Here is a 16985-nt window from a genome sequence, read left to right as displayed (position 1 = left end):
GGCAGATTCTTTACTGTGTGAGGTACCAGGGAAGCCCTAAGTACCCTTATAGAGATGATTTATTTTTAGCTTGTGTGCCCAGTCACTCAGTCTTATATCACTCTTTGCAACTCCATGGACTGTAGCCTGCCAGGCTTTACTGTGCATGAGTTTTTCCAGGCAAGAATACTGAGTGGGTTGCCATTTTCTTCTCCATTTTTTTTTTTTTTTTTTTAGCTAACTGATTAAACAAATGATAGCTATTTAGTTACTTTCAGCACAGTTTCTTACATTTGGGATAATTTATTAATGGGCTATTTATCAACATTTACAACATAAACTAAATATATATAATTTAATCAAATTGGATGAAACTTGAATTTTAGAAACAATACACATACTTTTAATATGCATATTTGTAACTTATTAATACAAAAATCTTATGTGCTTGCATTATCTGTTTTGCATAATTTAGACTAAAAAGAAAAATCATCAGCTATTAATAAATACTATAAAATATCACAAAATGATTTGTACAAAATGAATAATTACATAGTTTTAGTAGTTTAGGAAAATACAGATTTCACTAAAGAAAATGTAACCTGGAGCATTTTTTTTTTCTTTTGAGTTCTGCCTGAACCTCCATGTCTGGCTGAGATTTTGAAATAAAGATGATTTATTGTAAAAATAAGTTTGAGGAAGCCAACAATATCCAGGCACTTTACAATCTTGCATTACTAAATAAATCAGCACCCTTTATTCTTCAGTAGCTAACAGAGTATCATTTTCATTTTACTTTGCAGGTGGAATACACTATTCTCTTCCAAGGTCATTGTTGGTATCAGGCTGTAGATGCATTTGTTAGAGGCTTATCTAAGGTTCGTTACTAAGTGACAATCCAAAGCACAATATAAATAACTGTTCTATTTATTTTAGGCTATCAAAGACCAAAGAAGAGTTTTTTTTTTCTAGCTCTAGTTACTTAATATTTCAATGTATTATCTTTTCATTTCCAAATAAATCTCATTTAAGTTGAATACTTTCAAATCTCATAAACTTATTTCCTGATCTGACATAGGGAAATGCTTTATAGCTGATAGGGCTAGCAAGGGCAGGGTACCATATTATTATTGGTATTATGACTGAGTAAGTGGTTTGTGGAACAGAAAGTAGTTGAGAATAGGGATGATAAAAGTTTGAGACTGAGTCCTGGCTTTCTCAAATATATAGAATTTGGTATGATGATGAGAATCTATAAAAGAGAAGAGGAAAAACAGCCCAGGAGATAAGAAAAAATGAATGGCAAACAACCCTTCTCAGGAAAGACTTGTAATGACTGAATGAATGGCTATCAGAAGGGCTTAGGGCTTAATGCTGCATTGGGACCCATAATCATGACTGTTCTTCAGAAACAGGTTGGTATCATTATCAGGGGAAAAAGTTATTGGAATACATACTTAATCACTTTGTTGTCATTTACAGGCTTCTCATTTAAGGTAAAATTATTTTAAAAACTGCTAATAATGCAACATAATATTGTACTAGCAAAATAAATATGACAATAGATAGATTATCTGTTAATTTGAAGACTTGAAATCACCCTACTGTTTCTGAACATTTGATGCCTGAAACAACTTGTGATCAAAATCATTTTATCTGAGATTGCTACTGTGAACCATCTTATTAAAATAAATTTGATCATGGACTATGTATTGTTTGTTAAAAGCAGTGTTTTGTTGTTGTTGTTTAGTCATTATATCATGTCCAACTCTTTTGTGACCCCATGGATTGCAACCTGCCAAGCTCCTCTGCCTGTGGGATTTCTCAATAGTATTGTTACGGCAGTTTAAATTATAATACCACATATGACAATCAATGCTACTGCAGATTTTCAAAACTACATATGCATAGTTTTGCTACAGCCTCTCTTTGGTGACACTTTGTTTTTTAACAGTTGAATATATCAGAAGTGGAGGGAATATTAGAATAGTCAAATAGTTGAAAAAGTATTGATGGTAGTGAGAGTAGTTTTGCTCTGCATGCCTACAAAAACAGAACTTGTTTTCCACCACCCCGCCTCCAACTGGTATTTAAAACCTACCATCCCTTAGCTAATTTGAAAGGATGCCAAGTGTCCAGGATGAGGGGAAGTGAAAGTTCAAAGACATTCCAACCCTGCTATTTGAAGGTACTAGTGAAATAACCATATCTACATATATGAGCCAAATTCAATACAATAAAAATATAGAAAAAATTAATGTAATCTTAGGATACTTAAATCACCTACTAAAATAAAGTACTTTCAGTTTCCTAAAAGTGAACACTATATACCATAGATTTTTTTATTAGAAATATGTCAATTGACTTTTAATAATATTTAACAGGTGTGATACAAATAGAGGTAGTTTAAAAGCTAAATATTGTTAAATCATTTGATACTGTTGATGATAAAAAAGTGATACCTAAAATTTTGGTGGTAAAACTTTGCACGTTGAAATATATAAACCTTTCTTGCCTGGAATAAACATTAACCAAAACAGAAACAGAAAATCAGTTCAAGTGATGGTTAGTAAGATATTTGTCAACTTTGAACATATTCATAAATGGAGTAAAATCATTAAATTTTCAAGACATAATATTGACATTATTCCTTGTAACTATATGTAGCTATAAATAAATATAGGCCTGTATAACTTTTTGTAATCAGATATTTTTGAAGTCACAAACTGTGTTCTACTTGTATTTAATAAAGAAAAAACATCACTGTGAGGAAGACATAATGGTGTATTTCAAATTCTTAACACAAATGACACCTTGGTAAACTTTCTAGAGCACAATATTTTTAAGACATTAAGACAGTCTAAAACCATGGCATAACATGCTTTAGTGATATATCAAACCAGCCAAACACAGTTAAACTATTATGGTGCTTTATAAAAATAGAAATGTGACCTACGTTTTGCTACTTGCTGTGTCCCTCTTTATTTCAACAGGCTATCCACTGTGGGTTCCTAACCACTTATTAAAAATTGAAAGCCAACAGCTATAAACCTGTAGAAATATGATAGGCAACCCACTTGCAACAGATGTGGATTTTTTTACTCTTTGCCTGGAGTTGCTGAAAATCATCTATATCTTAAATCTCCCCAATTCTGATGGATAGTTGCTTGTACCATACCTGTCCCTTTCAATAGTAATTGAAAACAGGATTTTAAAGTAAAAAAATTCATTCTTGCCACCCTGACAAGTTTGGTTTTGTGAGAAAATTATTAGTCGTTGAATATCCTCTACTGTTTCTACTTCTTGTGTGAAATAAGGCAAAAAGTTATCTGTTAATATATAGCAAGTTCTCAAGCTTATAAATAACTTCAGGAGTGAAAAATCCCTGTAAAAGGCTAATTCCACACACACTCACATACATACAATTTATAGATTAAGTTTTAACCTAAGCTATTTTTCATATTTTTATGCCTTAAAACCCTGCAATGTTCAAATGACAGGGAAATTATGGTACATATAAATACACAGGATCAAATGAAAATGAAAGACTATTTAATATTATCCTAACAGATATGTATTATAATTCCAAAATACAATGGAGGGCTTTTTAACTCTTAATGAAAACACTTTTTCTAATTTTTTGTTTTTTCTTTTTTGGCATAAACAACAGAAGACAGGTGACCAAAAGAAATTAATCTGATAAATGACATTAGTACTAATAAGAAGAACACATATCCTTACTGCTCCTACATGAGTTGAAGAAACGCAATTTTCACTAGGAAATAGTACTAATACATCAAAGAGTTTTGTGGTCCTTTGTTCAATTGCTATCCAGTGTACTAAATCCCAACTACTTACTTTCTGTGTTAAATTTATTACTCTTTCTAATAGGAAAATATATTTCTTTATACTGTCTTGATTTTGTACCTCTTCTGGCTTCTATTCCTTTAAACAATGTATTTGTTTTACAAAACAAGATCTTGGAAGGAAGGGGTGTTGATGCTTGAGGCGTTAGTAGTGTTCTAAATTTACTACATGAAAACTGAAAAGTAAATGAATTCTTCTCCCACCAAAGTCAGGAAAGTACATTTCTAACAGGTACAAAGTTGTCAGAAAAATCACAAAGCCCATTGTGATTTAGAGGGAGACTATCAGGGCAGGCTCCAGACAGGCCTGCACAGGTCCAGAAGATTATTTTATAAAGTAACCCCCTTTGGTATGACCTGAGTTAAGTGAACAGTTGAAAAAGTTAGACTAGATCCCTCATTTTGTATGTAAAGAGAAGGAAAGGAAATTTATTTGGTGATTTTTTTGGTGGTTGTTATTTGGTCTTTCTATCATATGTAATAGTGACTATTCCAGCAACACCAGAAATGGTTTTTAAACCCATAAAATCAAAATAATGTGAATGATTGGTGAGATTTTTTCAGAAGAACCAAATCATAGGAGTTAAATTCAAGTATTTGCTCACTGTAACTAGCCATATATTTAACCAATTTCTTTGTGATCTGAACATGATGAAAACCTAATAAAATTTATATGATGTCATGATAATATAATATAGTTAGAGAACTTTAATATTCAGCATGGCTCACCCATTCTGGTTTCATGAATATACATTTAGCATCCATCATCCTAGTTATTTCATGTCCTACAGATTATCCCACTTTAAAACTACGAATTCTCAGAACTAATGATCATTCACTCGTTTTACTCAGGAAAACTGTAATTTCCATTTAAAGTCATTATTTAAAAAGAAACAAATGCCCAAGAATATATATCCCAAATAACAAAAAATGGCTTTGTTTTCACTTCCAATTCCTCTTGCCTTTTTCTGAATTCACTATCATTATTTCTTTATATTCATAGTAATAGTTCTCCTTAATTATATTTCAAAATCAGTCCTTTAGAAATGGGGTTAGAATCATACACTTACAGTCTGTGATTTTTAGTGTCCTCTTGACTTCTCCACTTCCTGAGCCCCCACAACCATCTTCGTCATCACAGTCCCCGCTGACCTGTTCAGCCATGCCGCCACCACTGCCCATGTGAAGTTCCCACTTGGTGGGTTTGGGTGACCTACCCTGCAACAACTAAATATGGATACCAAAAACATTTATTAATAGAAAGTTCAAATCATCTAAGGATGCTATTCAACAACATGCAAAACTTATAATTGTTTTCTTATGTGGATACACTATTTTGATGTGGACACCTTAACAAATCAAGCATGGAAGAAAGAGAAAAACTACTGACATAATAATAGAAAATAATGGGCAAGGTCTTACAGCTATGAAGAGCTGCAATCTGCCTATTAGCACTGTGATACAGTTTTGGAAATCAAATAAAACCAGATCTTCTTTCTCATGAATACTTTGGTTAGAGAATCCTGTTTCTGAATACACAATATTAAAAGCAGGGTAAATCAATCTCCAGTACAACAAAGCTCCCTCTGAAGAGTATTGGCTGGTAATGTACTGTTTTACAAACCAACAGTCCTAAATTTCTCAAAAAAGAAGACTGCCATTCTTCTAAAAAGACCCAGTGAAAGAAATATATATCTTGGACATGTACATTTATAGTTTTATTTAAACTTTATGGGTTAAATATGCACACCAATGTATATGGAGCAGAAGAAAACCATGGAACAAAAGACTTGGGTTCTAACTCCATCTATACAAATTACTCAAGAAATTTAACCAACTTATTTGTTTCTCAAGAATTTCACTTACTTTAATGAGCAAAATAGATAGAATAGCCATTTCCCCCTATAACATGGGGAAAGTAATATTTTGAATGAAACTGGACATGCCTGAACTCCTTTTCCCAAAGGTGATGTTGTGAATAATGGAATATTTCACTTAAAGCTAAGACTGAGTAACATGATTTGGAATGTGACATTTACACCTCTAAGGCATTTTTGGAGGATCCATGACCAAGCGTGAGCACTGAAAGGTACTGCCATGTTATGAATGAAACATATGACAGCTGAATGGTTAATGGGAATTCAAGTTTTCAGGGTGTTTCATAAAAGTATTAGGGTGGTTGTTTCTAAGAGCTTTTCAGAGATTTCAGGTTTTCAATACAGAGATCAATTGTATTGATTAGCAGAAAATAAATACACAACTCAAGGAGAGCATTTTATACTGAAAAATATAGAGCAAAATATCCTAAGTACATATAAGATAAATATGTTTAGCATTTAAAGAACACTAACATTAAGCAACAACTTTGACAACTGATTGATTAACTTTTAAAATTAAAAAATAAAATTGGGTCGCAAATTCTGAAATATTGCAGCTCCTTGAGATTTATTTTCCCTGAGAAAAGTGAAACGTTAAAACAATTTGAAAATAATTTTAAAATTTTAATCAGAATTTATCCTATTGATCAGCATTTCCCAAATGTTAATAGGTGTTACATTTTAAAAGAAAGCTTCTTTCATGGTCAGTAAATTTAGAATTAAGTTAAAGAAAGTTTCTTATTGTATTTAATGTACTGATATGTATGCTACTGCCCATAGGGAGATATGGCAATGGGAAAATACAGATTTGTAACAAAGTATATAAAATTCAAACATCTGAAAAAGTAAAGGAAAGATAAAAGGCATTATTCTATAGAGATAAAATTTTAATAATTAAGTAAAACTAATTATTAAATTATCATTAAATAAAATATTAAAAAATTTAAATGAACTTCATAAAATATTGCCATATATCATTTGTTATTTAGCATAATCACAAAGGGCTGAGATTCAGAGGTTCAACATACTCAGATTTAAATCCTGATTCTGACATATATTAACCATGTGACATTGGGCAAATTCCTGAATAATTTAGTTCATTCAAAACTAAAATAAAGACAGTAATATACCAGGGTCATTGTTCTTATTAAGAGAAAAAAATATATAAAGCATACTGAATAGTGTTTGCACATTAAAAGGTAATACATTTTGATAATTATTATCTTTGTTATTATACAGTTTATTGCAATATTGCTTAAATACTTAGATTCATTAACTGAAAATATGTTTGATAAACAATACAACTATATGACTTACATTAAAATTATTCAAAGTTGTATCTGAAAAGCACAATAAAAGCTAAACTCTCTGATAAGTGTTATTTCTTTTGCCTCTGACACTTTTTCCCAACATTTCCCATTTCAACTTTATTTCCCTGTTACCTAAGTATCCTTCCAATATTTTACTGGGACCTTGGTCAGAAGAAGAAGAAACCTTGTGAACAGCCCTAAGAATGGATAAGTCACCAAAGATCCAATCCAATGAATCTGAACTCAAAAATGCAAACAGAAAGATAGCACACGTAAAATAAAACTTACTGCTTTAGGTAATTAGCTTGGGTTGAAAGTAATTAATTGCATTAGCTATCAGAGAATGATTAATTTATTTATAGTGCTGGTAAAAATAATAATGACAATAGAGAAAAATTATTATTTTTAAAACCATTAATATGTTCATTATACTACATTTCTCCATCACTTCAGTGACACTCCAAGAAACAAATACATCCATGATCCCATTTGATCTATGCTCCAGGTCCTGTGATCCCATCTCTTTCTGGAAGAGCCAGCACCTCCATCTCCATCTTTTCTGCATAAAAACTCTACTTTATATGTTTATTTCCTTCTTATAAATCATAAACATCCACAAACATTCATTTTCATTCTCACAATTGTAATAAAACTTAATTTGTGAAAATCCCCAATCAATAACTAATCAACAAAAACAATCAGCTTTTCACAGTAAGACCCTTATTCAAAATCCCACTTCTTTATGACTAAACTATTCTGATTTCTCAGTTTGACCACCTTTCTCCTCACATTTCCAAAATAATAAAAATAAACATTCAGTTAATAATGTAAATCCCCTTTCAGTCTTTTCAGATTCTTTCAGGGAACCCATCCTAACAGATTGCATTCTCATCTGTGTATAGACCATACTTAATTCTTTATTTGCAACCCCTGTTACTCTTCAGTGTACCACTAAGCAACAGTTAGATATAAAAGGTACTGTACTATTTTGTATCTTAAAACAGAACTATTCACTTCCACTATTCATGTGTCATTACAACTTATCTCTCCAACTCCCTCACTGTGAAGGACACTGGTCTCTTCTGCCTACTACCACCATATTATTTCCCTTAAATCAGTACTTTTACCATGCAATTTCTCTGCCTTAGAACTTTTTGTGACTCTATAGTGTCAAAACCCACTGATGTCAACATGTATCCAGAGGAGAAATGCTAGTCTAGCTAGATGAGCCATGGAAAGAAGTCTTATGATGAAATGTTTGGGAAATGCATACCAAGTCCCCTTCTTGAGATCTATAAACTGAAGTCTCATAAGGAATCTACAGTAAGCAATCTTGTTTAGTTGAGATTCACTATACATTTCCCAAGTTAACATATGCAAATTAACTCCTCCTCTCACACTATAAACATTGACATTGTTTGGAAATGAGTCTATAATAAAAAAGTTCAGATTTTGCCTCCAATCAAGGTCCCATAAAATAGACTGTTTCTTAAATTATTATATCTAAAACAGCAACCTCTGGCACCCAGATTCCACTATATAGCATTTTGTTTTTCTCACAGTAACTGTGTGAATTTATTTGCCTGGAAAATACAGAGGAGCCTGGCAGGCTACAGTCCATGGGGTCACAAAGAGGTGGACATGACTGAGCGATTAACTTTTAGGTTCCTAACTTTGTTTATGCTCATTTTATGTTCTCTTCCTTCTCATTACTATCATAAACAGTAGGCATGACATCACTAAACTAAGCCAGTCTTTCAAGGAAGAAACCCACATGGAAGTAAAATTGTCTCCCTTCATTCTCATCCTGCCTTGGCTCTGAACTTGCCCAAATATAAAGCTGATGGCATTTTGAATACTTAGACCTTTCCCCTGTCCTGGAGGGTAGAAAGTCAATCAATAAATACATATTTATAGAACTACTACAACAGAGGAAAGGGCATGATTTTGGGTCCCAGCCACACATTAATTGTGTGCCTTTAAGCAAGTTACTTAAGTCCATTAAAACTCATTTTATTCTATTGAATAATAATGCAAAGGAAAGGAAAGCATTTTATATACTATAAAGTACTCTGCTCATTTACGGTGTTCTGTCCAAGACACAGCATTAAAACTGAGAAATGCACAAAGTAAGAACAGAGTAGAAAAAGAATTCAACAACTTTCAGGGTGTTCCTTTTTTCCTCAATGTCAAGCAATTTGTGCAGTCAGCTGATTAGATGAAAATAGTCAGTTTGGATGACTAATGCTTCCTGCCTATGTTTAATTGGTTTAGGAAGCTCATTAGGGATGCTATCTTGGAGGATGAATTTGGTGAGTGGAATATCTGATGACTGTGAGGCAAATGTATTTCTTTCAGCTGGTGAATTAATCTCTCAATAGACTCAATTTGCTTTTTACTAACTGTCTGGCAATATCCCATCGCTGCAATAGCCTTTCAAACACTTACAATAAACTCTGGCTATTGATGGCTTGCATACACATGTTAGCTGTAAAAGACAAACATATTCATCACATTCAACAATCTGTACATGTGAGAGCAATAGAATGTGCTTCAAAATGCAATATATAATGATACAACTCTAAAATATTCCTTCCATCCTTTTACAATCATTTATACAGATATATAAGAAGCAAATATATGTTTAGAAAACATTGGTCATCATAAACAGTATGTTTTAGTCATCTGTTCAAACCTAGACATGGTAGAAAGTTCTGTTTTACAATTTTGTATTATTGATGGGCCTGTATGTTTGTTGGTTAAAAAAAAAAAAAAAACACTGACAGAAAAATTTCAAAGCAGAAAACAGAAGACATAGAAAAAATTGTGCTTTCATTTCATCATTAATAGAATATCTTTAAAGAATATATATTAAGTATAGAACAAAAACCCTTTATGTATAAATACATGCAAATATGTATATATATATATGAATTTAATTTTGTTATAAAGCAATTGGTATCTATACTTTCATAAAATTGAAGTAAAACCTATAAAGAAATGTATGGGAAATAGAAAAACTACTGAAGTGTATAATATTTAAAAACTGGAACTCTGATTGAAAATTTCTTATGATGTATTTTCAAAATTTATCTTTGTAACATATTTGTCAGACATATTTTAAATAAAAACTCTTTATATAAAATGCTCTCACTGTTTTGCAATTGAACTTCCCTTTCCTCAAACCTCCAGTTCTGTTCCCATCCACCCCCTCAACCCACTCTACCCTATTTCACCTTTGTCATTTATACTTTTTCATCTTTTAGATGTTTCTCTTATATAAAACATTTCTGCTCTTTCTCTTTCAATATTAGAAAATATTTTATCCCCCAAACCTAAATACTACAAATCTTCAGCTTATATTAAAGATTATGTTTTCAAAAGCAGTTAAACCTTTATAGACTATCCTACCTAAAAAGCCAAACACATTCTACAATATGTCATGTTATGTTAAGTTGACCAGACACAGAAGTCATTTCTGTAGGATTTCTCATCAGTGTTTGCTCTAAGTTTGAAGTTTCTCATCTCAGCTTCTGTTGCACTGGTAATTTGAAAGGTCACTGTTCTGTGACATTTGGTTTGTGCAATGCAGTCTGGCAATTTATAAAAGTCTTGTGATTTTGTAAATAGAATATTGAACTTAGAAAAGGCTTACTACATTCACTCTTGGCCTCTTAAACTGTAAAGAAGTCATTTGTTCTTTTTCCCTTAAGAAAATTCTATGTATTTCCCTTCCACCATGCCTGACCCTTACCTACAGCTCAAAATGAGGCCAGTTTCATTTTCTGAGCCACCATAACAAAAGTGACCAGATAAGTTTATAACTAATGTGTGTCCTTGTCTAAACTCTAAACTAGATCTCACAGGAGAGTTAAAACTAAAAGCTGGTGAGTTAAGTGCAGGAATAGAATGGAACAGTGACAAAACCTCAAATAAGACACAGGAAAATTGTTGGCCCCGAAGAGGAAGTGTGCATGCCAAACATTGTCGAACATCAAAAGGCTTTTGTGAAATGTCTATAGCAAAACACTACAAGGACCTGAAAAGAACTGTGGAAAAAGCAAAAAAAAAAAAAAAAAAAAAAACACAAAACATTTCTTAGGAGACAATCCCAAAGTTACTGTTGGAGACATCTATCAAAACATCCATGCTAAGTATGCCATAAATAGGTGGTTCCAGAAGAACAATAACAGAAGTAGGAGAAGAAACAAGCATACATGAAGGGTAAGTAATGTAAAAGGACCCTGAAGCAGGAGAAGAAAGAGAGAAAACTGGAGGTTATAAGTAGATTACAAGCCCGTAACATGTTCAATGGAATAACTAGATATGCAATGCAAAATTCTCAAATCAAACATTTCATTGTGGAGACATGATGTATGGCAACTACTAAAAAAGTTTAAACACATGGAAATTACTTTCTTGATGCTACCTCTTACTTCAAAGCTAATTTATTAATTTTCTTAATCATTGCATGTTCACCAACACACATATGCACACACAAGTCACATGAACATATTGTCACCCACCAATATTATAGGACAGAAAACATCATCTCAGTTTCTGACTCAGATTCGTCTGTGAATGCAATTAAATGCATTCTAAATAAGAATTATCAGATAAATAATTGTATTATTTTATATTCATGAGGTTCAGAATAAATTTATATTGTTAGTGGTATGGTTTATCATTGTGAAGTCATTTTCTTTGTATGTTGGAAGCCTGTATCCCTTTAACTGAGGTCTTTATATGCATGGGGAGTATTTATATATTCACCAAAGTAATACAGTGGTGCTGGTGGTTTAGTTGCTAAGCTGTGTCTGACTCTTGCTATCCCATGGACTGTAGCCCTCCAGGCTCCTCTGTCCATGGGATTTTCCAGGCAAGAATATTGAAGTGGTTGCTATTTCCTTTTCCAGGGGATCTTCCAGACCCAGGGATTGAACCTAGGTCTCCTACACTGAGGCAGATTATCTACCTACTAAGCTACCAAAGAAACCCAGACACATCAGCAAATTTGCCCCAAATGTGTAGTTACTTGTGTCCTGAAATACTTCAGAAAACTGCCTCTTCCATGTAGAGGTTCACGGCAATTAAAGGTGCAAGTGACTTACTGTTGAGAACATGCTTAGCTAATTGCCTAGTTATCCCATATCATCTTCCTGAAATTCCAGAGCCCAGCAACTGAATTTCCAAAATGAAGGACAGACCAAAACTGAACATCTACTGTTTCTGGGGAAAATAAGGGAAAGCATTACCCAAGCATAGATGGACTGATTTAGATAAATTCAAGACAAATCAATACCATCTGATAAATCTGGCTTCTGCTCACCACACTCTACCTTATCATAAGGTAGTTTTACAGGCACTTCCTAGTTAATGATATAGATAGGGGTTCATTTTACATGGTTAGCAAGTGAGTGTTTTTTTCCCCCTTAGCCTACCAAAATGTTCCCTCACCTGGTTCAATCACAAGGAAAAGAACAGTAAGTACCAGTGCCTTAGTTATCTGCTCTGACAGGAAGAGCAGGTCATTTTTACATAATATACAACAATTAGCAATTTGCATCATTAACTAGATTTTTCCTTACCATTTTTTTTTTTAATAGCTTCAGTGTGTTTCTGGCAGGCCCACAAGGTTTATAGCATTCAACCTTTGTGTTTTAATCATTGTCCTTTAATCATTTATCTACATAAGATTGATGTCATAGAAAGACAACAGAAAATAAAAGAGAAAAGGAAGGAAGGAAAAAGGACAATGTCAGTCATATGCATTGCTAATGTAAGGGCTCTCTGATTAGAAAAGATTTTTGTTTGTTAATTCATCACAATCTTCACTGCCTTTTTCAAAGAGCTGTGGAGGATCACAAATCCATTTAAAACCTCGTTTTGGTAACCAATCTAGAGTCTCTTCACTGGCCAGCTGTGCACAGCTCATTCTCAAGTACTCCATTAAAACATTCCAGGATAGATTCCCCTAAAGTTGTCACAGTCTATCAAAGGTTTACTTCCAAAAGGAGTTCATTCTGATCCCATTTAGTATGACACCCTTGTGTATGCCAGATGGTTATGAGAGTTATATCTTCATAAATGTCATTCTGGTTTTCACCTTTGCAATGAAATTCCCTCAATCTAGATTTATTTACATAAACCATAAAAATATGGACAGAGACAAGCCAAAAGAGGATTAAAGAAATGTGATTTTATTAAATATTCTAGACATAATTTGAGAAAAATGGTTAAAATTTGAGATGGATTATTTTGGGAGGAGGTAGGTAGGTATTTGACTGGGATTCTAGACCAAATTCCTGTTAACTATTTACATCCATGACCTTAAATAAATCGTTTAATGTTGCTGAGCCTAAATGTTTCAGCTGAAAAAATAAGAAATAAGGAGGGGAAAAAAATTCTGAATGTGTTTTAGAGATCCAAATTTTCCAGTCTAATATACTTCAAGCCTTTCTAACATTTGGCTTAGAAATAGGTATTACATAATTAAAGATTATTGCGGTTCTCCTTGATATTCATTTTAATTCCATTCTTATACTCCTGTTTCTGCCGGATTTATTTTTTTATTTAAAAAATATGTTATCCGTTTATTATTAAATTATGTTTCTGCAAAAACATCTGCCAAAGCCCTTTTAATATCCATTTATTATTTACTAAATTTTGTTTCTATAAAAATATCTGTTGAAGCCCTAAAACCTTAGGACCTCAGAATGTGACCTTATTAGGAAAAAGGGTCTTCACAGAGGTAATAAAGTTAGTTCAGTTAGGTTCAGTCGCTCAGCCGTGTCCAGCTCTCTGCAATTCCATGGACTGCAGCACATCAGGCTTCCGTGTACGTCACTTGGAGTTTACTCAAACTCATGACCATTGTGTCGGTGATGCCATCCAACCATCTCATCTTCTGTCATCCCCTTCTCCTCCTGATCTTTCCCTATGAGTCAGTTCTTCACATCAGGTGGCCAAAGTATTGGAGTTTCAGCTTCAACATTAGTCCTTCAAATGAATATTCAGAACTGATTAACTTTAGGATGGACTGGTTGGATCTCACCATCCAAGGGACTCTCAAGAGTCTTCTCCAAAACCATAGTTGAGAAGCATCAGTTATTCGGCACTCAGCTTTTTTTATAGTCCGACTCTCACATCCATACATGATTATTGGAAAAACCATAGCCTAGACTAGACAGACCTTTGTTGGCAAAGTAATGTCTCTGCTTTTTAATATACTGTCTAGGTTGTTCATAGCTTTTCTTCCAAGGAGCAAGTGTCTTTTAATTTCATGGCTGCAATCACCATCTGCAGTGATTTTGGAACCCAAAAAGATAAAGTCTGTCACTGTTTCTACTGTTTCCCCATCTATTTGCCATGAAGTGATGGGACTGGATGCCATGATGTTCCTTTTCTGAATGTTGAATTTTAGGCCAACTTTTGCACTCTCCTCTTTCATTTTCATCAAGAGGCTCATTAGTCTCATTCTGCCATAAGGGTAGTGTCATCTGCATATCTGAAGTTATTGATATTTCTCCAAGCAATCTTGATTCCAGCTTGTGCTTCATCCAGCCCAGCATTCCGCATGATGTACTTTGCATATAATTTAAATAAGCAGGGTGACAGTCTTGATGTACCTCTTTCCCGATTTGGAACCAGTCTGTTGTTCCATGTGCAGTTCTAACTGTTGCTTCTTGACCTGCATACAGATTTCTCAGGAGGAAGGTCTCCTGAGGCAGGGAATATTAGGTGGTCTGCTATTCCCATTTCTTTAAGAATTTTCCAGTTTTTTGTGATCCACACAGTCAAAGGCTTTGGAGCAGTCAATAAAGCAAAAGTAGATGTTTTTCTGGAACTCTCTTGCTTTTTCAATGATCCAGTGGATGTTGGCAATTTGATCTCTGGTTCCTCTGACTTTTCTAATCCAGCTTGAACATCTGGAAATTCATGGTTCATGTACTGTTGAAGCATGTCTTGGAGAATTTTGAGCATTACTTTGCTAGTGTGTGAGATGAGTGTAATTGTGCAATAGTTTGGACATTCTTTGGCACTGCCTTTCTTTGGGATTGGAATGAAAACTGACCTTTTCCAGTCCTGTGGCCACTGCTGAGTTTTCCGGATTTGCTGGTATATTCAGTGCAGCACTTTCACAGCACCATCTTTTATGATTTGAAATAGCTCAACTGGAATTCCATCACCTCCACTAGCTTTGTTCATAGTGATATTTCCTAAGGTCCACTTGACTTTACATTCCAGGATGTCTGGCTTTAGGTGAGTGATCACACCATCGTGGTTATCTGGGTCATGAAGATCCTTTTTATACAGTTCTGTGTATTCTTGCCACCTCTTCTTAGTATCTTCTGCTTCTGTTAGGTCCATACCATTTCTGTCCTTTACTGTGTTCATATTTTCATGAAATATTCCCTTTGTATTTCTAATTTTCTTGAAGAGTCTAGTCTTTCCCATTGTACTATTTTCCTCTATTTCTTTGCATTGATCACTGAGGTAGGCTTTCTTATCTCTTCTTGCTATTCTTTGGAATTCTGCATTCAAATGGGTATATCTTTCCTTCTCTCCCTTGCCTTTTGTTTCTCTTCTTTTCTCAGCTATTTGTTAGGCCTCATCAGACAACCAATTTGCCTTTTTGCATTTCTTTTTCATAGGGATGGTCTTGATCACTGCCTCCTATACAATGTCACGAACCTCTGTCCATAGTTCTTCAGGCACTCTGTCTATCAGATCTAATCCCTTGAAATTATTTGTCACTTCCACTGTATAATCATAAGGCATTTGATTTAGGTCACACCTAAATGGTTTAAGTAGTTTTCCCTACTTTCTTCAATTTGAGTCTTACTTTTGCAATAAAGAGTTCATGAGCTGAGCCACAGTCAGCTCCTGGTGTTCTTTTTGCTGACTGTATAGAGCTTCTCCACCTTTGACTGCAAAGAATTTTCTGAAACCCAGTATAAAAATCATAATCAATCTGATTTTGGTATTGACCATCTGGTGATGTCCTTTAAAATGAGGCCATCGTGGTGGGCCCTAATCCCAATACGATTAGTGACCTTATAAAAAGGGGAAATTTAAACACAGAGACACACAGAGTGAAGGCTTTATGAAGAGAGAAGGAGATTCCATGAAGTTGAAAGGACTGCACTGATACACTTACAAGCCAAGGAATGTGAATGATTGCCAGCAAACCACGGAGAGCTAGAAGAGAGCCATGGAACAGATCCACCACCACAAACTTCAGAAGGAAACAGCCTTGCTGACATCTGGAATTTGGACTTCTCACCTCTAGAATGTGACACGGTAATTTTGTTTTACCCCACCCAGTTTGTCATACCTTGTGACAGTAGCCCCAACAAGTGAATACAAAGTTACATACTGAAAAACACATAAATCAAAAATGTATAACTCAAAGAATGCTTCAACCTGACCTCAGCCACACGACCCCCATAGTCATGACACAATGCTACCATCAGGCCAGAAGCCTCTTTGATGATTCAGTCTTTTTTTCTCCCAAAGAGAACATAAGCTTGACTTCCTCTACCACGCACTCCATTTTTCCTAAGGAACTTTATATGAACATAAGCATGTTGTGACATTATACTTGTAGCAGCATTCTGTGCATTCAATTGCAAAATCTTATTCTATTACATCAGTAAAGCATAACCTGTCATTCTTCTGGTGGTGGACAATCCTGCAGTTTTGTGTGTGTGTGTGTGTGGATATAAAAATAGTGTTGCTATGAAAATCTATTAAATGACTTTTGGTATGAAAAGTCAGTCATATTTGTTGGATGCAAAGAGCTTACTCACTGGAAAACACCCTGATATTGGGAAAGATTGAGGGCAGGAGGAAAAGGAGGTGATAGAGGATGAGACAGTTGGATGGCCTCATCGACTCAGTGGACATGAGCTTGAGCAAACTCTGGGAAATGGCGAAGGACAGGGAAGCCT

General features: G+C 34.2%; 1 protein-coding gene across 1 annotated transcript in view; it reads right to left on the bottom strand.

The window, feature by feature from the left end:
- The window catches only part of GPC5 (glypican 5), a 1587765-nt gene that overhangs the window by 824408 nt on the left and 746372 nt on the right, over positions 1 to 16985 (bottom strand). The window contains exon 7 of the mRNA XM_040267332.1: positions 4916 to 5072. Coding sequence (XP_040123266.1) covers positions 4916 to 5072 — 157 coding nt within the window. The remainder of the gene's footprint in view (positions 1 to 4915; positions 5073 to 16985) is intronic.

Source organism: Oryx dammah, unplaced genomic scaffold (assembly GCF_014754425.2).
Source record: "Oryx dammah isolate SB20612 unplaced genomic scaffold, SCBI_Odam_1.1 HiC_scaffold_24, whole genome shotgun sequence".
NCBI classification, from domain to species: Eukaryota; Metazoa; Chordata; class Mammalia; order Artiodactyla; family Bovidae; genus Oryx; species Oryx dammah.
This window is presented reverse-complemented; position numbering and strand designations above follow the sequence as displayed.